The sequence below is a fragment of the Tamandua tetradactyla genome, chromosome 25, assembly GCF_023851605.1.
Source record: "Tamandua tetradactyla isolate mTamTet1 chromosome 25, mTamTet1.pri, whole genome shotgun sequence".
Taxonomy (NCBI): Eukaryota; Metazoa; Chordata; class Mammalia; order Pilosa; family Myrmecophagidae; genus Tamandua; species Tamandua tetradactyla.
The window spans coordinates 1,788,513-1,812,365 of record NC_135351.1 but is presented as its reverse complement, the minus strand read 5'-3'; the positions used below and the strand labels follow the sequence as shown (position 1 = coordinate 1,812,365).

The 23,853-nt window shown below is 36.2% G+C and overlaps 1 protein-coding gene across 6 annotated transcripts in view; it reads left to right on the top strand.

Annotated features, from left to right (window-relative positions):
• The window catches only part of EXOC2 (exocyst complex component 2), a 244,959-nt gene that overhangs the window by 160,829 nt on the left and 60,277 nt on the right, over window positions 1-23,853 (top strand). For all 6 annotated transcript variants that reach the window (XM_077143499.1, XM_077143501.1, XM_077143502.1 and 3 more), the window contains one exon: window positions 11,843-11,959. In XM_077143499.1, the coding sequence (XP_076999614.1) occupies window positions 11,843-11,959 (117 nt within the window). The remainder of the gene's footprint in view (window positions 1-11,842; window positions 11,960-23,853) is intronic.

The following is a 23,853-nucleotide window of genomic DNA, read 5'->3' as shown; positions in this document are numbered from 1 at the left end:
CTACAAACTGACTGTGCCTTTTTTGAAAATGTCTCCCGTATACACTTTGTATCTTCTCTTCTCTAGTGAATATACAGAATCCTTTAGACATCTATTTGCTCTTATTTCCTGCACGTTGGGGGTGGTCTCTGAGTTTGCTCCTTTCCCTCTTAACAGGGTGTTCTAGTTTGCTAGCTGCCGGAATGCAACACACCAGAGACGGATTGGCTTTTAATAAAAGGGGATTTATTTTGTTGGTTCTTCAGAGGAAAGGCAGCTAACTTTCCACTGAGGTTCTTTCTTACATGGAAGGCACAAGATGGTCTCTGCTGGTCTTCTCTCCAGGCCCCTGGGTTCCCACAACTTTCCCCAGGGTGACTTCTTTCTGCATCTCCAAAGGCCTGGGCTGAGCTGCTAGTGCTGAGATGAGGAATGCTGAGCTGCTTAGCAGTACTACGCTGCAATCTCCCATTTAAGCACCAGCCAATTAAGTCAAACGTCACTCATTGCAGCAAACACGCCTCCTAGCTTACTGCAGATATAATTGGCAACAGATGAGGTTCACGCACCATTGGCTTATGTCCACAGCAACAAGACTAGGTATGCTCACCTGGCCAAGTTGACAACTGAATCTAACTAACACACAGGGTCTGTGAAAGTGAGCACAGAGGAACCCCAGATGCTGTGAGGTGACCCAGTGGGCATCCCAGCCCATCTCTCTAGGCTCACATCGAGCTCCCCAAGTCATTCACATTTACTCCTTACTTGTCCCTTCTTCCTCTCCAAAGATTGGTCATTGGACACCGAATTCAGTTCCTTATGTTTTTCCCATTTTATGATTTCTCATTGGGTTTGGCCTGTATTTTTAGATCATGGAAAGCTTAGATTATTTTTCTGTTATCCAGAGGGAAGCATTTATGACATCTAGATTTCAAGGGAGAAGTCCTTGTTCTATATTTGGAGTCAGAAGACATTTGATTTTGCTCCCTTGTCTGCTCCTTACTGATTAAATAAACTTAGATAAATCACTGAAGGTATCTAAGCCTGAGTTTTCTCCTGGATAAAGTTGTAATAGGAACATCTACATTACAGCTGAGGAATAATTGAAATAATACATAAAGTTTTATTCCTTAATCTGCAAGTGTTACATTTGTTGTGTTGTGTTGTTATTTTCAGGTAGCCATTCATGTAGTTAAGCTTTTGATTACACATACAACTTTAGGAATTTGATTTTTATTGTTTAGTTGGTCTTCCAACTTATTATTTCTCTGGAGTTATCAGATTGAAGGGAAAATGTACTAACTAAGAACAAGACTTTAAATCACTCAATTTTTTTTCCCTTTTTTGGGGGGCGGGGGGTGGAATCATGCATACAATTGGAATAAGCAGAGCAGAGAAAATGTAAAAGTTCAAGGTGTACTTAGGTGAGGCTTATATTTGTGAGCATGACTCTTGAGTGGAAACGTACTGGATGGGGGACAAGATGGCAGTGTAATAAGATATGGAATTTAGTTAGTCCTCCAGGGCAGCTAGTAAATAGCCAGGAACTGTCTGGATCAACTGTTTGGGGGACTTCAGTAACCAGACACACATCGACACCAGTGTATGTACATTCCAGTGGGTGGAATGGCCAAGATCCCACAAAGAACTGTAAGTCTCCTGAGCCATGGAGGCTGGCATCCCTCTGCCACTGGCACTGCAGGTTGTCTCAGAGTTGGTTCCTGAGGGAAAAAGAAATCCTCTCTACCAAGAGCAAGGAAGGGAGCTCCAATGCAGAATTAATTAACAATTAATCAACAAATTTGGAATGCTGAATACAAACTTCAAGCACAGATAAACCTAGAGTGAGCATGAAAGGAACCTGGAGATTTTGCCCAGCAGAGAAGGGGGCAAGATTGAGAAAAAACAAAACAGAGGCATTTTGAGTTGGATGAGCGCAAAATACTGGAAAAGAAATACACAGAGCCAGGTACCAACTCTGGCTCTTGAATGGCAATCCCAGGCAGCTGGGACCCATCTCTGAAAAGGCTTTTTTATTTCCCTTCTCTCTCTCTCTTTTTAATACCATGTTTTAATAAAAGGGAAAATTCATCCAGAAGACATAACACTCATAATTGTTTATGCACTGAGCCAGAGTACCCCTAAATACATGACGCGCACACTGATGACACTAAAGGGAGTAGTAGACACCTCTACAATAATAGTTGGAGACTTCAGTATGCTTCTCTCATCAATGGATAGAACATCTAAATGGAGGATCAATAAGGAAGCAGATATTGAATAGCACGATATAATCAGAAATGGGAATGGGAACATAATGAACTAGAATTAGACATTTGTAGAACCTATACCCCACACTGTAGGATATGCGTTTTTCTCAAGTGTTCATGAGTCACTCTCCAGATTAGATCACATGTTGGGTCACAGAGTAAGTCTCAGTAAATTTAAGGTTGAGATTATACAATTATACAATACTTTCTTGAATCATAATAGAATGAAGTTGGAAATAAATAACAGGTAGAAACCTGGAAAACTCAAAAATAGATGGAGGCTAAACACTACACTCTTAAACAACCACTGGTCAAGGAAGAAATTACAGTAGAAATCATAAATATCTTGAGGCAAATGAAAATTAAAATACACATATCAAAACTTATGGGATGCAGCAAAGGCAGTGCTGAGAGGGAAATTTATTGCTCTAAATGCTTATATTAAAAAAGAAGAAAGAGCAAAGATTGAGGAATTAACTGTTCATCTGAAGGAACAAGAGGAAAAAAACAGCAAACTAACTCCAAAGTAAAAAGATGGAAAGAAATAACAAAGATTAGAACAGAAATAAGTGAAATGGATAACATGAAACCAATGGAGACAATCAACAAAACCAGAAGTTGGTTCTTCAAGAAAATCAATGTACCTTTAGCTAGGCTGACAGAACAAAAAGAGGAGGGTGGAGGATGCAAATAAATAAAATCAGAAATAGGAGGAAGGACATAACTGTTGACCCCACAGAAATAAAGAAGGAAATGAGAGAATACTATGAGCACCTGTATGCCAATAAACTAGGCAAGATAAATGAAATGGACAACTTCCTAGAAAAGCTGAGTTGAGAAGAAATTGATGACCTCAACGAACCAATCACAGATAAATAGACTGACTCAGTTGTGAAAAAGCTCCCAAGAAAAAAAGTCCAGGGCCAGATGGCTTCACATGTGAATTCTACCAAGCATTCAAGAACAAATTAGAACCAGTCCTGGTCAAACTCTTCAAAAAAATTGAAGAAGAGTTAAAACTGCCTAACTCATTCCATGAGGCCAGAATCACCCTAATATGAAAGACAGGCAAAAATACAAAAGGAAATAAAATTATAGAACAATCTCTTTAATGAATATAGATGTAAAAGTCCTCAACAAAAATAACTACAAATCCAATCCAACAGAACATTAAAAAATTATACACCATGACCCAGTAGGATTTTTTTCAAGGTTGGTTCAACACAAGAAAATCAATTAATATATCAGGTCAATAAATCAAAGCAGAAAAAGCATATAATGATCTTGATTGATAAAGAAAAGTTATTTGACAAAATTCAACATCCTTTTTTGATGAAAACACTTCAAAGAATAGGAGTAAAAGGGAACTCCCTCAGCATGATAAAGAGAATATATGAAAAACCCACTGCTAACATCGGGAAAGACTGAAAGCTTTCATACTAAGATCAGGAACAAGACAAGGGTGCCCACTGTCACCATTGTTATTTAACATTGTGCTGGGCATTCTTGCTATAGCAGTCAGGCAAGAAAAAGAAGTAAAAGGCATCCAAAACAGTAAAACTTTCACTGTTTACAGATGATATACTGTATGTAGAAAATGGCCAAAAATCTATAGCAAAGCTATTATAGTTAATAAATGAATATAGCAAAGTGGCAGGGTACAAAATCATAATGCAAACATCAGTAGCATTTCTGTGTATCAATTATGAGCAGTCTGAGGAGGAAATCAAGAAAAAAATTCCATTTACAATAGTGATGAAAAAAATAAAGTATTAAGGAATAAATGTAACCAAGGCCACAAAAGGCCAATAGACAAAAAACTATAAGAAATTGCTAAAAGAAATCAAAGGAGACCTAAATAAAGGGAAGGACATACCATGTGCATGGATTGGTAGACTAAATATAGTTAAGATGTCATTTCTATCGAAACTGATTTGTAGATTCAGTGCATTACCAATTAAAATCCCAACAACTTATTTTGCAGAAACAGAAGAACCAATAACCAAATTTATTTGGAAGGGTAGGGTGCCCCGAATAGCTAAAAATAGAAATGTAGTAGAAGTTCTCACACTACCTGACTTTCAAGCATATTACAAAGCTACAGTGGTCAAAATAACGTGGTACTGTCATAAAGATATATATACTAACTAATGAAATCTTATTTAGTATTCAGAAATAGACCCTCTCATCTGTGGACAATTGATACTTGATAAGATGATCAAGCTAACTCAACTGGAACAGAGCAGCCTCTTCAATAAATGGTGTTTGTAAAATTGGATATCGATATCCAAAAGAATGAAAGAGGACCCCTATATCATACCTTATATAAAAATTAACTCAAAATGGATCAAAAATCTTAACATTAGAGCTAAAAACATAAGACTTTTAGAAGGAAAGATAGGGAAATATCTTAAAGATCTTGTGATAGTGGATGGCGTACTAGACCTTATGCCACCCAAAGCATGTGCTATGAAGGACAAAATAGATAAATGGGCTCTCCTCATAATTAAACATGTTTGTGAATCAAAAGACTTTGTCAGAAAAGTAAAACGGCAAGTTATGCAATTGGAGACAATATTTGGAATCCACATATCAGATAAAGGTTTAATATCCAGTATATAAAGAGATCCTGTGACCCACAAGAAAAAGTCCAACAACCCAATTAAAAAATGGGCAAAAGATATGGAAAGAAGAGAAAATACTAAATGTTCCAAAAAACATATGAAAAGATGCTCAGCTTTACTGGCTTTTAGGGAAATACAAATCAAAACCACAATGAGATATCTTCACACCTACTAGAATGGCCATTATAAAAAAAACGAAAGTTACAAGTGCTAGAGAGAGACTTTGGAGAAAGAGGCACACATATTCACTGTTGGTGGGACTGTAGAATGGTGCAATCACTCTGGAAGGCAATTTGGCAGTTCTTCAGGAAGCTAAGTACAGAATTGCCATATGATCCAGCAGACTTATTATTAGGTATAGATTCTGAGGAACTGAAGGCAGGAAAACAAATAGACATTTTCCCACTGAAGTTTATAGCAGCATTATTCACTATTGCCAAGTGATGAAAACAGCCCAAATGACCATCAATGGATGAGGGATAAACTGTGGTATGTACATGATGGGCTATTATGCAGTGGTAAGACAGAATAAATTCATGAAACATGCAACAACATAGATGAACCTTGAGGACGTTATGTCGGGTAGAATTAGCCAGAAACAACAAGACAAATACTGTATGGTCTTACTAATATGAACTAACATTAATGAGCTTAGTTTGAGAGTGAAGGTGACAACATAGGTTTTCAGAAGATAGAGAGTAGAGATTGGGTATTTGATGCCGAAGGAGTACAGAATGTTCCACAGGATTGATTGTATAGATCCAGAAATGATTTGCACAATACTATCTGATTGTAGCACAATATATTGAGTACACTGAACACAGATGAATGTGAGTATGATTGAAAGCAGGCTTGGGACATGTATGATACCAGAAGAAAAGACAGAAGATAAAGACTGGGACTGTATAACTTAGCAAAACCTAAAGTAATCAGTGATCATGATTACATGTATAAGAATGCTTTTACAAGGGAGAACAAATGAATGTCAACATTGCAAAGTGTTGAAAATGGGATAGTATATGGAAAAAATACAATCAATGCAAACTAGAGTCTGTACTTAAGAGTAACATTGTAATATGCTTTCAGTAAATTTAACAAAGGCAATATACCAAATCGAAATGTCATTGACAGGGGGATAAAAGGGAGGGATTCTTGATGATAATGTTGATATGTCTTTTTATTTTTTTATTTTATTTTAGTTTTTACTTTTTAAATTTTTTATTTTTCATTTTTCTTTTTCTTCCTTTTCCTCTTCTTTTGCTAATGAAATAGAAATGTCTTCATATAGATTGTGGTGGTGAAGGCATAACTAAGAGAATATACCAGGAACCATTGATTGTTTACTTAGGATGGATTGTATGATGTGTGGATAAAACTGTCTAAAAAATAAACAAAAAGATACTGGAGAAAATGTGGAGAGAGAAATGTATTTTTACCTATTCACTGTTGTTAGAGAAGTAGAATGGAGGGGCCACTGGAGGACAAATGTGCTTACAAAGGAGGCTAAGTATAGGATTGCTATATGGTCCAGCAACCGGGTTATTAGGTATATACTTAGAAGAACTGAAAACTGGGACATGAATGGCCATTTACACACTGGTGTTTATGGTGGCAGTATTCACAATTTGCAGTGGATCTAAGTAGCCTAAGAGTACATTGACTGATAATGGAAGGGCAAACTGTTGTACATACAAAGAAGTATTGAGTGGCTGCAAGAAAGAATGAACTTATAAAACATGCAACTAGGTGAATGGACCTTGAGGACAGTATGTTGAGTGAAATAAGCCAGGAATGAAAAGACAAACATTATAGCACCACGCTGATATGTACCAACTATAGTTATAGTTTGTAACTCTAAGAATTGAACTGGGGCCAGGGGAAGGCCTATTGTTAAGATTCCTAGATTGTAAGCTCTTACAGCAGTTGCATCTATTCCTGAGTTGTAAAGGTTAAATTCTAAATTCTGAGATGCTGAGCTGTTTGTGTATAAGCTGGTAGGTCCCTGGAGCTTTGGTTATCTGCGTAACACCTTAGACTCAGAACTAGAGTTCTGCAGCTTTGAAACTCAGCATTGCCCCATACAGCAACTGTTTAAAAAGCTGAAAATGACATTAAACTTCAATTAGAGATATGAATGAAACTGATCTAGGTAGAACTAAGGCAAATAGACAAACGGGGATGATATTGTAACTGAGAAATCAGGATTTAAGGGGTAATTTTGATTATTGAATCATTATATAGATATTCCTTTTTGCTTTCTGGTATATTGGCGTAAAAGAGGGAAATTCCTGAAATCTCTAAATTGTAGTCCATCTGCCTTGATCTCTGGTAATGATTGTATTCATCTTATCTTCCTATTTTCTGCGCCTGTGAATGTAAAAACTTGGTGACTAACCTTTGTTTGCACCTAGTCATACAGTTTTTCAACTTTAGAGTCTTGTAATCACTAAAAACAGCCCCTAATGTTTATTAATGAAGGGTCTTGGATCAGCCCAGAACTAACCCACCCCAAGTCCAAAGTAATCTTGATAACCAAGACTGGATCTAACCAAAATATGTCCACCTGACATGTACAGTAGCTTAGACTTTAACCTATAAGTCATGTATACCTCTTTGTCATTCTTGCACACATTCTTTGATTGTTAGTCATGGAGTCATTAAGGAATCCACATGGGACAGCAAGTCAAAGCTTAAGAGATTTATTGAGGGTAAAAAGCAAGTGGGAGAGCAAAAGGGAGAAAGCAGTGGGAAACTAAAAATGGCTCCCGCCTGGGGAGCCAGCGAAAAGAAAGAGAAAATGGCTCCAGCTCTCTTTCTGAGAGCTTGCAGTTTTAAAGGAAAAACCGCACCAGAAGGGGAGAGTTATCAAACAGGGGCAGGTCTTGTCTGCATGGTTGTTTAACGTCTTATGATGGGTGTGGTGCCTTCTGATGGGTGCGGCGCCAGCATGCCTGAGAATCTTGGTTCTGCAGAAGAAGCTGAGGGGCCCCCTGGCTAAAAAATTCCTTTTTATATGTGAAGTTAATTTTCTGAGACCTGACAGTGACTAAGCATGTAATCAATCTGCACATGCTCAATAATTAGATCACCTCTAATTATATCATTGGGGCCATTGTGCTCATTATCCTAACCTGTGTACATTTTTTCTCTACTATAACTATCAGAATTACTGTAGTTTGGGGAGACAGATTTTGGCCATTAGGCCATCTGCTCTCCTACTGTGCACCTTGTCATAAACTCTCTCTTTGAAACCCCAGTGTTTCAGGAATTGGTTATTGAGCATGTCGGACAAAATAATGGCCTTTGTCGGTTAACAGTTAATGCATTATATAGATAGCCTTTTTTAGTTTTTAGTGGATTAGAATAGCTAGAAGGAAATACCTGAAAGTGTTGAACTGTATTCCTGTAGCCTTGATTCTTAAAGACGATTGTTTAACTATATAGTTTTACTGTGTGGCCATGTGATTGTGAATACTTTGTGGCTCATGCTGTATTTAACCAGTGTATGAATAGATGAATAAAAACAAAAGGATAAAACATAAGAACAAAAAGTAATAGGGAATGAAAGAGATATGGGATGTTTTGGGTGTTCTTTTTCATTTTTTATTTTTATTCTTATATGGTTTATGGGTTTTTTTTTTGGAGTAACTAAAATCTTCAAAGATTGATTGTAGTGATGAATGTGCAAGTATATGATGATATTGTGAACCATTGATAATATACTTTGAATAACTTTAGGGTATGTGAATATATCTCAATAAAATTTTATTAAATAAAGGTAATGGAATGTACAACCTCTCTAAAAAAAATAGAAAAAAATTTCCTTAATCTTTTTTGAGCATGTTAAGGATTACTTTTTTTTTAAGAAAAAGAAAACAGAGGAAGAACTAAAGTATATCAGAAAATCAACGACAGTACAGTATGAGAATCTCAAACAATATAAGAATCTCAATAAAAGGCTAGAAATTTTTAAAAAGGAACCAAACAGATTCTGGTATTGAAGGCCATAATACTTGAAATGAGAAGCTCCTTATAGGATTTCAAAAACAAATCAAAGCTGGCAGAAGAAAGAATAAATGAACTAAGAGACAGGACAGTTGAAATGATTCAGGCTGAAAGGAGAGGGAAAAAAAGAATGAAAAAAGTCAACAGTGCCTAAGAAACCTGTGGGGTACCATCAAGTGTACCAAAATATGAATTACTTGATTCTGGGAAGAAAAGAACAGAGAAAGGTACAGAAGGAATATTCAAAGAAACAATGGAAAATAACTTCCCAAACTTAACAGAAGACATGAATATGCATATTCTGGAACCCCACCATACCCCAAAAAGAGAGGACATGAATAACTGAAAACAGAAACAAAGGGGGTGGGGATCATTGTACCAACACTATAGGAACAAAAAAGATTATAACAGGATACTTTGAATAACTGTATGCCAGCAAATTAACCTAGGAGAATTGGATGAATTCCTAGAAACACACAAACTACCTACACTGACTGCTAACAAAATAGAAGATTGCAGCAGACTAATAACAAGTAAGGAGATTGAATCATTAATAAAAAACCTCCACCCAAAAACAGCCCAGGACCAGAAGCCTTTGTTGATAAACATCACCAAATATTTCAAGAACAGTTATCAGCAACCCTGGTCAAACTCTTCCCCCTCGCCCCCAGAAAAAAAATTGAAGAGGAGGGCACACTACCTAACTCATTCTATGAGACCAACATCAACCTCATAACAAAGCCAGATAACGCTACCACAAGAAAAGAAAAATACAGACCAATACCCTTTATGAGCATAAATGCAAAAATCCTCAAAAAAAAAATGCTATGAAACAAAATCCATCAGTATGCTAAAAGAATTACACACCCTAATCAAGTCAGATTTATCTCAGGTATGCAAGGGTGGTTCGACATAAGCAAATCAGTTGATGTAATATACCACGTCAGTAGAATGAAGGGAAGAAAACACATGTTCATCTCAACTGAGAAAGAAAATGCATTGGACAAAATATAGCCCCCCCTTTTTTAGTAAAAACCCTTAGAAAATTATGAATAGAATAAAAAATCCTTAACATATTAAAGGGCATATATGAAAAACCCATAGGTGACATCATTCTCAATGGTGAAAGACTTGCACACTTTCCCTCTAAGATCAGGAGCAAGACAAGGATGCCCGTTGTCATCAGTGTTACTTATCACTGTATGGGAATTTCTGTCCAGAGCAATTAGGCAAGAAAAAGAAATAAAAGGTATCCAGATTGGAAAGGAAGAAATACAGAATTCCCATATTTGCAGATGACATTGTACTCTTCAGAGAGAATCTTGAAAATTCTACAATGAAGCTACTGGAGCTAATAAACAAATTCAGCAAAATGGTGGGGTACAAAATAAATATGCAAAAGTTAATGTGTCTGTATAGTACTAATAAACAATTAGAAGAGGAAATCAAGAGAAAAATTCCATTTACAAGAACAACTAAAAGAATCAAGTATCTAGGAATAGATCTAACTAAGGATGTAAATAAAGAACTTATACTTGGAACACTATAAAACATTGCTAAAAGAAATCTAAGACATCCTAGATCACTGGAAGAACATTCTGCTTTCGTGGACTGGAAGACTAAATATTGTTAAGGTGTCAGTTCTACCCAAATCGATTTACAGATTCAACCCAATTCTAATCAAAAGTCCAGCAGCCTTCTTTGAAGAAATGGAAAAGCTAATCATCAAATTTATATAGAAGGGTAAGAAGCCCCAAGTAGCCAAAGCTATCTTGAAAAAGAAGAAAGTTGGAGAATTCACACTTCTGGATTGTAAAGCTTATTAGAAAGCTACAGTAATCAAAACAGAAATAGAGAAAGCTACTTTAAATTTGACCAAGTTAATTGGAATGATTGGGAAGTCTAAGATACACTTGGCAATTGAATTAAAAAACTATAGTTGTTCATGTTTGATCTATGTACCTGAAAGAGCAGGACTTGACTTCCACATTTATTACATTACATTTATTTTATTTTATTTATCCTAATTATTGAAAGAAACAGTAAACAAAATATCAGTAAGAACTTTTCCTGGAATGTGATTTTTGCTGTAGTCAAGGGATCTTCACTGAAGGAAGTAAATTAGTCATAATTACTTCAGAGAATGCTTCATCCTTTAGAGTATGTGAAAAAAATCCTCTCTGAATCACAATAGTAGTCACAAACTCCATTCTTAGAATTTTGGTTACCAAAATTTTTCTTCTGAACTGTGAAAGGATATTTTATTCATAAACATTTGGGTCTGGTAATTTTGGTAAAGCATTATTTTAAGCACGTATCTAAGCATGTATTTTGCTTAAAGAATGTGGGAGAAAACTGGCTTCTAGCCCTTTTTCAGCACTGAATACTTTATTGTTGTTAGAATGCCTGACTTCTCTCACTTTTTATTCCTCATAAAAGGGAGCCTATTCTTCTTTCTCTTGCATATATTAAAAAAAATCTTTAAAAGCATAAGTCTTTTAAGGAGCCTATTGTATACATATATGGCATTATAATTCTTTTCCAAGTTATGAAAAAGTTGCAAACTGTCCTAATAGTCTCTACATTTCTGTGTTATTTTTTTAAATCCATATATGTAGAAAGTATTACATAGAATAACTAATAAAGTAGATCCCATTTGATAAGAATCACTGATTCTACTTTTCTCATTAGCTGTTGTATCAATCTAGTTTATCAGGTAGCTGTTAAATTTCAAAAGGAACATTGACTCTTTAGTGTAAATATGTAATAATTGAGCAATTAGTAAGATTGTACATTTGTATTGTTTCTACATTAATATTGGGAACAGCTAATTAATCAAAACATTAAATATTAATAGTAAATAGCAAGAGATAATAATTAAACTTTGTAAGTGATAGGTGTTATCTGTTATATTCTCAATTTGTTATCTTAAATGTAATTTTCTCAAATCTATTTTCCTTTCAGGAACAACGACTTTTGATAGTCCTGAGTAATTGCTGCTATCTAGAGCGCCACACCTTCCTAAATATAGCGGAACAGTTTGAAAAGCATAGCTTCCAGGGAATTGAAAAAATAACACAGGTAAATGAAGTAATGAATTAATGCTAATTGGACAGATTGATTGTTTTATCAGCTTAGTTTCCAAACTGTTGTCTCTGTACCCTCTTTCTTTTACTTTCTCTACTTGTTCCTTATGCTTTCCCCCGTCATATCTGTCACATATTTCCCCACCCTCATTACCTCTGAATAATTCACTTCCTTTTCATAACTCACCTAGAATCATTAATTTAATACTCCCTTTTCTCTAGAGCAAAATTTTCTCAAGGTTAGAATTTCCTTAGTCCCCAGTCCTCACCCTTATCTGTTCAAAAGGAGAGAAGAAAATAAGGAGGGAAAGGCATCAAACCCACATCTTTACAAACCACCACAAATGGTTCAAGTATTTAGATTAAAGCTTTTAGATACAACCAACAGCAGGCAAACTCCCTGTGCCTCTCTTTTATCTGTGTACTCACACCCTCTTTCATTTTCCCCTTTCCATGTGACCACAGTGTTGCTCCTAAGCATGTGCACACAGGCACACAAACACAGCTTACAGCATCTGCAAGATATTTAATATCATACCTGAAGAAATACAGGCTCCCCACTCTCCAATCCACAAAAGTAACAAGGTTGGGCAAAAGCAAATCCTGTATAAATTAATGGAGTGTGTTTTTCTCTTTCTTTTTTTCCTTTGGCTTGGATAGGTTCTGGTGGAGTGTGTTTTTCAACAACCGTTATGCTTTATTGCTTTTATTTTTTTCAAGTAAGCAGAAGAGGGAAAAATTAAGTAACCTTGTTGAGTGGTTCCTGGACAAAAGTTTATCAGATTTCTGAGTAAAATTATGCTAGAACCACTTTTTAATGTCAGTACAGTTTTCTTAATGCAAAGAATAAGAAAGATAATGATCTTGTTAATCTTATAATCAAAGTGCACTCTTGATGGATTGCATAGTTTTTACAAATGGTGGTTCTAGTTCATGAACTAGATTGGGAGGGTTTTTTTTTCAAAGAGTAGAAATGTCAAGGTGGGCGGCTCTGTGTTATTTTCCTGCCTTTTCGTAAAGATTAATCATCCTGATGAGAAATGTTCTGACTTAAGGCTTGAGGGCCATAATGTCTAGTTTACTTCCAGAAATTTTTATATTGAGAATTGCAGGGGTCTCTTGCAATAGAAAGTTAGTATTTGTAGAAAGTGGTTACTATGTTTTTATACTATAATAGTAATGATACAAATATAGTTGAAGAAAATTTATTACTTTAAAAATAGAGGAAATGGTTGGGAATTGTGTCTAACAAAACAGTAAGTTTGGTTTTCTTAATAGATAAGAACTATCTGTTCTCAAGTTATAGCATTTAGAGGCAGATAAAAAAATATTTTGGGGATTTAAAAAAATTTTTATTAGAAAAGTTGTGGGTTTATAGAACAATGATAAAGAAAATACAGAATTCCCATATACCACCCCATCACCAACACCTTACATTGATGTGGGACATTTGTTAAAATCCAGGATAGTTTTTTTTTAAATTGGATTATCATTTTCTTTAACAGTAGTTACTTTATTACAATTGATGAAAGATTATTAAAAATAGTACTATTATCCTGACCAAAGGGGGAAAAGAAGTGTACCTAATGAAGTATCAGTGGCAGAGAGAGTTCAAATAAAGTTGAGAAGGTGCCCTGGAGGTTACTCTTACACAAGCTTCAGTTAGACCTTGCTACCTATCATAACCTGCCAACCCCCAACCAGGACCATTCCATCCAATCCTAAAGAAAACCTAGGGCACTATATAAGATTCCACAAGGGTTCCAGGCACTAGCGTAGCTTTGCAGAAACCTACAGCCTCCAGATGGGTCCCTGGTCCAGATAAATTCTGAAACGTAGAGGGCCCAACTTCTCCAGAACATCAGATAGTTCCGTCTCCCTATTCTATATTGAAAGTCCCTTCCAATATGAAAAATTTAGAATAGCTATGGCCCAAATGCCCCTAAAGAGAGGGATGGAAAAATCAAAGGTGCTGGTGGAGTTAACAAATGAAGTGAAGATAGGATTTAACAAATGAATATGAATGCTGAATCATTAAATTGGTATCTCTTTTAGTCTCCAGTATCTTAGAGCAGTTAGAAGTAAAAATCTAAAATTGTGAAATTGTAACCTGTGTCAAACTCAAATATGTTCTACAACTAATTGTGGTACTGTGCTTTGAAATTTACTGCTTTTTTATATATATATGCTATTTTTCATGAAAATAGGAAAGAAAAAAAGTCGATTGTGATGATAAAAAATTATTTAAGCCTTGTAGCCTCCTATATTCTGGAGCAGCTAGAAGGAAAAATCTGAGAGGATCTTATGATAGCACATGACAAACTCTGGAATCTGTCCTATAAATATTTGTTGAATAGTGCTTTGAAAACTATTGCTTTTTTATTTCTTTGCTTTGTATATATGTTATATTATACAATAAAAACATTTTAAAAAGAGTACTCTTAACTATCGTCCATAGCTTATATTAGGTGTATTTTTTCCCATATACCACCCTATTATTAACATCTTGTTTACTAATACAGATGTGTCACACATTTGTTATATTTCATGAAAGAACATTCTTATACTTGTATTATTAACTATAGCCCATGGTCTACAGTAGGGCTCAGTATGTTATAGTGTGTTTTATCTTTTATTTTACTTTGTTAATTTATTTATTTTTACATGGGAATCGAACCTGGGTCCTCGGGCATGGCAGGCAGGCATTCTTACCTCCTGAGCCACCGTGGCCCTTATCTTTTAATTTTATTCCAGTACATATGCAACCTAAAAATTTCCCTTTTAACCATATTCACCTATATAATTGAGTGCTGCTAACTAACATTCAAAATAATGTACTACCATCACCATCATCCATTTCCAAACCTTTGCAATTAATCTAAACAGAAACTCTGTTCAAATTAAACATCAGCTCTCTGTTCTCTGACGCCATTCTATCCTCTGGCACCCTATATTCTTTTTTTTTTTTTTTTTTTTAATGAATGGATAAATTATTGAGTGTGTTACATGAACCTTACTCCCCTCCCTATTTCAACTGAGACCTTCTGCTCATTTAGCCTTGTCTCCTATTAAGTACTCCCACTCTGACATGCTGGGAAAGTAGCCTTATGGTTGGCTAGAAATAACGTCACAGTTTATATACTCAATAAACATTTAATTAAGTCATTACAGGAATTGCAGTCATCATTTAACCCTCTGATTTCTTCTGTTTGGTTTATTATTAAACATTCAGTAATACCAGTCACCAATCCTGATGGCTTATAAAATATCTGCATGAATTTTAATAGCTTAAATAAATGGGAAAATATTAGTAACTGATATTAAAGGAATCTTTTCCTTATGAAGTGGGTTTTTATGAAAACCAAAGCATTAGGGAAAGGATAAGAATGTTGTGAGCAGCCCAACGCTGTCTGGGCGGAGTTTCCCATCAGGATGTGCATCTGTGTTGTTCATGGGCAGGTGCTCCACTTAAGGGTGATCTGTCACTGGGGACACAGGGAACATGCACTTGAGCAAACAAAAGTTTTAAGTGAGAGAACAGCATCCCAGCAGGGATTCACCAAAGAAAATATCCACTTCCTCTGGATTGGCTAGAAGGGCCCAACAGAGTGAGTCCAGAGTTCAGGAAGCTGCTCTCACTTCCCCTTACCTGCTGTCTGCAGATCATGTATCTGCACTTATGAGCCTTTGCTGTCTTCCAGAAACGGCCCATTTCATAATCTCATCTAGCCTGGGTGATGATTTCTGAAAACCATTCTTAGTTGTAGCAGCTCACAGGTCATTGGACTTACAGTACCAGAGGGCAGAGGAACCTTGCTAACAAGGAACTCCATCCCTACTCCCCAGTATTCCTGGACAATAGCCAGTAAGAGTGGCACCCTATATGCTAGATTCTAACTCTGTGACTTTGCTTATTATAATTAGTCCATATAAGTGAGATCACACAAAATTTATCTCTTTGTTTGTCTTCTTTCACTCAGCATAATGCTCTCAAATTTCATCCGTGTAGTCGCATGCACCAGGACTTCATTCCTTTTTATGGCTGAATGATGTTCTCTTGTATGTATATGTATCCCATTTTATTTATCCATTTATCTGTTGTTGAACACTTGGATTGCTTCTATCTTTTGGCAATTATGAATAATACCACTGTGAACATCAGTGTGCAAATGTCTGTTCGAGTCCCTGCTTTCAGTTCTTCTGGGTATATACCTAATAGCGGAATTACCATGTCATATGGTAAGTCTACACTTTCTTCCTGAGAAACTGCCCAAGTGGCTTCCACAGTGGTTGTACCATTTTACATTCCCAGCAGCAGTGAATAAGTGTTCCGATATTGCCGCCTCCTCTCCAACACTTAGAATTTTCTGTTTTTTTAATATTGCCATTCTAGTGAATATAAAATGCTATCTCATTGTAGTTTTGATTTGCATTTCCTTATCATCTTTTCATGTGCTTTTTAGCTGTTTATGTATCTTCTTTGGAGAAATGTCCAAGACATGTCTGTTTGCCTGTTTTTAAAATGGGTTGTTTGTCTTTTTTATTGTTGAGTTGTAGGATTTATTTATATATTCTGGATATTAAACTGTTATCAGATATATGGTTTCCAAATATTTTCTCTCATTGAGTATATCGTCTTTTCACTTTTGTGACAAAGTCCTTTGAAGTACAAAAATTTTTAATTTCTCTTTGGAAGATTTCTAACTTAATTGTTCTGACGTCAGAGAACATCATGTTTAAGGTGATACATAGTTTTCTTAAATATTCTGCATTGTTTGAAAAGATCATGTCCCTAAGTTTTGAATACAACCTTCCATCTATGCTACTAGGTTAAGTTTGTGAATTGTATTGTTTAATCTTCTGTATGTGTTTGTGCGCCCTTGTCTGGTCAGTCAGTTACTGAGAGAGGTGTATATAAAGTCATTTTGTCATTGTTTTTCTGGCTACTGTTTGAATCTTCTCTTTGTCTTTAATATTCTATAGTTTAACTGTGAAATGTCTCTGGGTACAATTTTTTTTCATCATTTTTCTCTCTGACTCTGATTAATGCCTTTCAGTAATTCTGGAAAATCCTCAGCAATTATCTCTTCAAATACATATTCTTCCCTATTCGTTCTTTTCTCCTTCAAGATCGCCTATTGGATAGTGGTAAACCTTCCTACTCTATTCTCCATGTCTCTATTTTTTTTTTTCTCATCTTTTAATAGTGCTGATTGGGAATAATTTCTTCTGCCTTCTTTTCTCATTCGCTGTTTCTTCAGCTGCATCTAATCTTGTTGATTAATATCCATTGGGATTGTTTTTGTTATTAAGTAAAGGAAGATTATTTACTTTGTCTGGAATGGTGTAATCTCAAACATCGAGGGAGGAGACCCAGGCAGTGAAGTTCTTTCTTTGCCACTCAGATCATTCTGTGTGGGTGGCCAAAGTCACATATACTCTGTATTCAAATATGAGATACCTACTAGGGGGAAGATAGGAGCAAGCAAGAAAAGCTTAATTGTTAGATGTGAGGTGGTTAACTTGATTATTAAAAAATTCACAGGAAAGAAGATACTACTCCTGTTTTGGGTATGATAAAAAAAAAAATGAGTAAGATACCCAGGTTGGATTCACAGTGGGAAGTGAAAAAAATGAGGAACAGTAGCCATCACTAATAAATGCAGGAAATATATTACTTCGAATGAACCTAGATATCTAAATTCACTTGGATAGATGGCCCGATTGTAGTTTGATAAGATTATTTCTATTGAAATGGTTGGATTAAATGCAATTTTATCTTTGAAATAAAAATAATAGTTTTCCTACTTTTCTTCCTCAGCAACATACTTTTTTCTTTTTTAAAGCTGGGCTGGCACCGGGAATCGAACCCGGGTCTTGGACATGGCAGGCAAGAACTCTGCCATTGGCCACTGTGGTCCACCCAGAAACATACATTTTTAAAAAGCATTTTTACCAAGAAGTTTTTAACACAGTAATTAAAAAATTTATTGAACTTTAAAATGTATCAAAACCATTGATTTTACTTTTTTAACTGTTATGATTATGCTGAAGACAACTATGTCAAAATTAAAGACATGATGTCTACTTAGGAGACGTCTGTTCTCTAGGACCTATCCATTGTGGTTATTTACTGCAATACAGGTCAGCCACATGATATAAAACAGTTTTTAGTACACCTATTGCAGATGAAATGGTAGATTATCACAGGTAGTATTTTCACCTACATCTAAAATTTTGCCTCCTGATATATTTTTTACTTTTGTAATTTATTGCCAACTGTTTGAAGTACTTTCAAAGGTACTCTCTAGTTCTTCTAATACATGAGAATCCCTGCTTTCTCATCAAATTTAGTCCTTAAGGATTTCACTTTAAAGACATTTTATTTTCTTCCTTTCCCATTAGACTTTGGTTTTCTTAATAACAGGATTTTTTTTTTCACTTAACTTAATCATTCCTTACTAACAGGTAGTGATTTACTGGTGGATGAATTTCATCCTTTCTTCACTCCGAAGAGCCTGCTCTAACAGTTCTGCTGCAGAGATTTATAAATGTGTAAATTATCCTTTCTTGCTATTGACATTTACTGCTTACTGAATGTTATTCTAGGAATCTTAAGTATAATATACTTTCTTTTTAATTGCTTCTTATTAACATTTTAACTTTAGCAATGATTCCTCAAAAGCTAGAAATTATCATCTTTAGTAAGAGGATATATAAATTCCCATGTATCTGAAATTTGAATAATTATTAAGTAAAGTATTAGAACTGTGTTTTAGTTTTGGAGATTTTATGCTCAAATAGGTTATCTCTTTACCTTCTCTGTGTTGCTTTTGTTTTGCATTCTTTGCATGCTTTGCTAACTGCCAAGCATAGTTTGTACTTTTGAAAAGCAAAGATAAGTAAGAGTCTGGTGGTGGGACTTTGTTTCTTGTAGACTGTAAAAGATTAAATGTACACACACGTGTGAGAAACATTTCATGTGTAAGATATCGGCAAACAAATAAATTTAGTAACTTTTACTGTGTGTCATGGGTCTGTGCAGGCATAGCCTAATCTTCCACCTCTCTCGTGATAATCAGTGGTCCTGCTGAAGACCCGGAGCCACTGCAAAACACTGAAGTGTGTAAATCATCAGAGAACATTGCCCCACTTGAAAATATGGTAATTTTTAGTGCCTTGTTAAATACTCCTTACTTATGTGATTAAAATTAAAGCGATAATGATTTTTCATATGTTTCTTACAAAATCCATCAACATCAACATCAGCCCAAAACAGTATAGACATACCTTGGGGATATTGCAGGTTCAGTTCCAGACCACTGCAATAAAGCAAATATTGCGATAAAGCAAGTCACATGATTTTTTTGTTTTCCTTGTGCATGTAAAAGTTATGTTTACACTCTACTGTAGTCTGTTAAGTGTGTAATGACATGTCTAAAAATCAATATATATACCTTAATTAAAAAATAACTTATTGCTTAGAAGTGCTGACATCTGAGCCTTTAGTGAATCGTTATCTTTTTCCTGGTAGAGGGTCTTGCCTTGATGTTGATGGCTGCTGACTGATCAGGTGGTGGTTGCTGAAGGTTGGGGTGGCTGTGGTAATTTCTTAAAATAAGTTGACAGAATTTGTTGAGTTGATTGACTCTTCCTTTCACAAATGATTTCTCTGTAGCATGTGATGCTGTTTGATGGTATTTTACCCATAAGAGAATTTTTTTCAAACTTGGAGTCAATCCTCTCAAACCCTGCTGCAGCTTTATCAACTAAGTTTATGTAATAGTCTAAATCCCTTGTCATTTCAACAGTGTTCACAGCATCTTCACCAGAAATCGATTCCATCTCAACAAACCACTTTCTTACCCATACATAAGAAGCAGCTCCTCATCTGTTTAAGTTTTATCATGACATTGTAGCAATTCAATGACATGTTCAAGTTCCACTGCTAATTCTAGTTGTCTTGCAGTTTCCACCACATCTACATTACTTCCTCCGCTGACATCCTGAACCCCTCAAAGTCATCCATGAGGATTGGAATCCACTTCTTCCTAAGTGCTGTTAATGTTGATATTTTGACCTCCTCCACTGAATCATAAGTACTCTTAGTGGCATCTAGAATAGTGAATCTTTTCCAGAAGGTTTTCAGTTTGCTTACCCCAGATCCATCCAAGAATCACTATCTATGGCAGCTATGGCATTATGAAATGTATTTCTTAACTAGTAAGACTTGAAAGTCAAAATTGAACTCCTTGAGGACTGAGAAAGCCTTCTTGACCAAAAGGTAAAAGAGAGAAATGAGACAAAGTTTCAGTGGCTGAGAGATTTCAAAGAGTCAAGAGGTTGTCCTGGAGTTTGTTCTTGTGCATTATATAGATACCCCTTTTTTAGTTTATGGTGTGTTGGAGTGGCTAGAGGCAACTGCCTGAATCTGTTGAGCTGTGTGTTTCAGTAGCCTTGATTCTTGAGGATGGTTGTATTATGATACAACCTTTACAGTGTGACTGTGTGATTATGAAAACCTTGTATCTGATGCTCCTTTTAACCAGGTTGGACAGATGAGTAAAAAAATATGGATAAAAAATAAATAATAGAGGGGGTAAGGGGTAAAATAAATTGGGTACACGGTAATACTAGTGGTCAATGCAAGGAGGGGAAAGTGGTATACTATGTATGAGTTTTTTTCTTTTTTCTCTTTATTTCTTTTTCTGGAGTGATGCAAATGTTCTAAATGATCATGGTGATGAATACACCACTGTGTGATGATGTTGTGAGTCATTGATTGTACACCATGTATAGAATGTATGTGTGCAAAGATTTGTCAATAGAAATATTTAAAAAAAAATTACTCCTTGATTCATGGGCTGCAGAATGTATGTTGCATTAGCAGACGTGTAAACAACAGTCATATCATTGTACATCTCCATCAGAGCTCCGGGGTGACCAGGTGCTTTGTCAGTGAGCAGTAATATTTTGAAAGGAATTTTTTTTTCCTGAGCAGTAGGTCTCAGTGGGCTTAAAATATTCAATAAGCCATATTGTAAACAGAGGTATTGTGATCCAGGCTATTAATCCAGTTCTATTTATTGAGCATAGGCAGGGTAGATTTAGCATAAATCTTAAGGACCCGAGGATTTTCAGGATGTTAAATGAGCATTGGGTTTAACTTACAGTCACCAGCTACATTAGCCCCTCACAAGAGAGCCAGCCTGTCCTTTGAAATTTTGAAAAGCTGGGCATTGATTTTTCCTCTTTAGTTATGAAAGTCCTAGATGGCATGTTCTTTCAACATAAGGCTGTTTCATCTACACTGAAAATCTGGTGTTTAATGTAATCACCTTCATCAGTGATCTTAGCTAGATCTTCTGGATATCTTACTGCAGCTTCTACATCAGTGTTTGCTGCTTTACCTTGAATTTTTTATGTTATGGAGATGGCTTCTTTCCTTAAACATCATGAACCAAACTCTGCCAGCTTCAAACTTTTCTTTTGTAATAAATCCCTTACCTCTCTCAAGCCTCAGAGAATTGAAGAGAGTTAAGGCATTGCTTTTTTAAAAGACTCTGGTTTAAAGGAATTTTGCTCCTGGTTTGATCTCTTATCCAGATTATTAAAACCTTCTCTGCATCAGCAATAAGCCTGTTTCGCTTTCTTACCGTTTATGTATTCATTGGAGCAGCACTGTTAATTTCTGTCAGGAACTTTCCCTTTGCATTCAGAACTTGGCTACCTATTTGGTGCAAGAAGCCTAGCTTTTGGCCTTGGTCTCAGCTTTCTACATGCCTTCCTCACTAAGCTTAATTGTTTTTTAGCCCTTGATTTAAAGTGAGAGCTGTATCTCTCTTTCTGTCATTTGAACACCTAGAGGCCATTGTAGGGTTATTAACTGGCCTAAGTTAAATGCTCTATCTCAGTGAATAGGGAGTCCTGAGGAAAAGGAGAGAAATGGGAAGATCCAGTCAGTGGAGCAGTCAGAACACACTTATTTACCTATATAAGTTCACCATCTTATTTGGTTGTGGTTCATGGTGCCCCCAAACAATTACAATAAAAATATCAGAGATCACAGATCACCATAACAGACTAATAGTAATGAAAAAGTTTGGAATATTGTGAGAATTACCAAAATATGACAGAGGGACACAAAGTAAACATATGCTGTTGGAAAAATGTGCTGATAGACTCACTTGATGCAGGGTTGCCACAAACTTTCAATTTAAAAAAAAACGTCAGCGAAGTGCTTGCAAGAAAAGCACAATAAAATGAGGTATGCCTATAGAAAAGTGAAAACAAAAAGTCAAAACAGTTAGTCTAAGTCACGTAGTGTGCAATAGCTATCAGCATCCCTGGCTTTGTTGGGAGATACCTGATTTTCAGAATGTGAGGCTGGCCCCATTGCACCTGCCACTGCTGTGATTGGAGTTGTTTTGGGTGCTGGTGTAGGACAAAAAAAAGGTTAAAATGGGGGATTCTCCACACTCGGAGCCTTAGGAAACCCTTTTCCCACTCCTCAAGCCAGAACTGGACCATTTCTCCTGGATGTCAGTCTGCACCACAGCACTCACTGCAGGGTTTTGAATCCAGATTGGGGGAGCACTGGAGGAAAACACTGTAGAGGCAGCGGTGGTTTGACTGTCCTTCTGATCCGGGTCCTCTCCTGGTCCCCTACAGCCATGTGCATTTTTGAGTCCTCAGGTCTCCACTGTATGGTTTTGTAGGGACCTGCATGTGGCCGTGGGAGAGATAGTAGGTGGGAGAGTCTTTTTATTTCAGTTTGCACCTTAGTAATTATCCGTACCCTCGTTCTGATTTCTTTGGTGTATTTCATTTGTCTTTTTTCCGTTATCTTCAAGTAAGTACTAAGATTTTCCCTGCACCCTTTCTTTTGTTATTTATTTTGGTATTCTTGGGTTTGTACTGTAAAGTTTTTTACTTTTTACAATTTCTTGTGGTTTCTTTTTGGCCAAATCAGAAAGCAAAAAAGAAGGGTAGCACTGGTGGATCAGTGGTAGAATGCTCGCCTTCTGTGCAGGAGACCCGGGTTCAATTCCCAGATCATGCACTGCCCCCCCCTCCCCCAAACAAAAAAGCAAAAAGTGTTTTTGTAAAGAAAAGATAGTTTTTGTAAATTATTGTTCTCGTTTGCTACATGCCGGAATGCAACACACCAGAGACACATTGGCTTTCAATGAAAGGAGATTTATTTAGTTAGCGTAAGTTCTTTAGTGGAAAGGCAGCTAACTGTCAGCTGAGGTTCTTTCTTACATGGAAAGGCACAGGGTGATCTCTGCTGGCCTTCTCTCCAGGCCTCTCGGTTCCAACAACTTTCCTCCAGGTGATTCCTTTCTGCATCTCCAAAGGCCTGGGCTGTGTTGTGAGTGCTGAGATGAGGTATGCTGAGCTGCTTTGGCTGTACTACATTGAGCTTTCATTTAAGCACCAGCCAATTAAATCATACATCATTCATTGCAGCAGGCACGCTCTTAGCCGACTGTGGGTGTAATCAGCAACAGACGAGGTTCACATTCCATTGGCTCATGTCCACAGCAATAGAACTAGGCACTTCACCTAGCCAAGTTGACACCTGCACCTAACTACCACAGTTGTCAAGGTACATAAGAAAGCACAATGAATATTCCCCATCTGAGGAATATTGGGCGTATATGCACCCATTCTCCCTCTCTTCCACTGACTTCCCTCCCTCCCATAATACATGTACACATAACATCAAATTATTGATAATGTTAGTCCATTGCCTGCGTACTTATTTTGTCTACCAATTTTTTTTTTTTACCTTTTTTTAATTGTGAAATAGAACACATATGCAAAAAAGCAATAAATTTCCAAGTATCTTTTAAGAAGTAGTTATAGAACAGGTTTTAAAGTTTG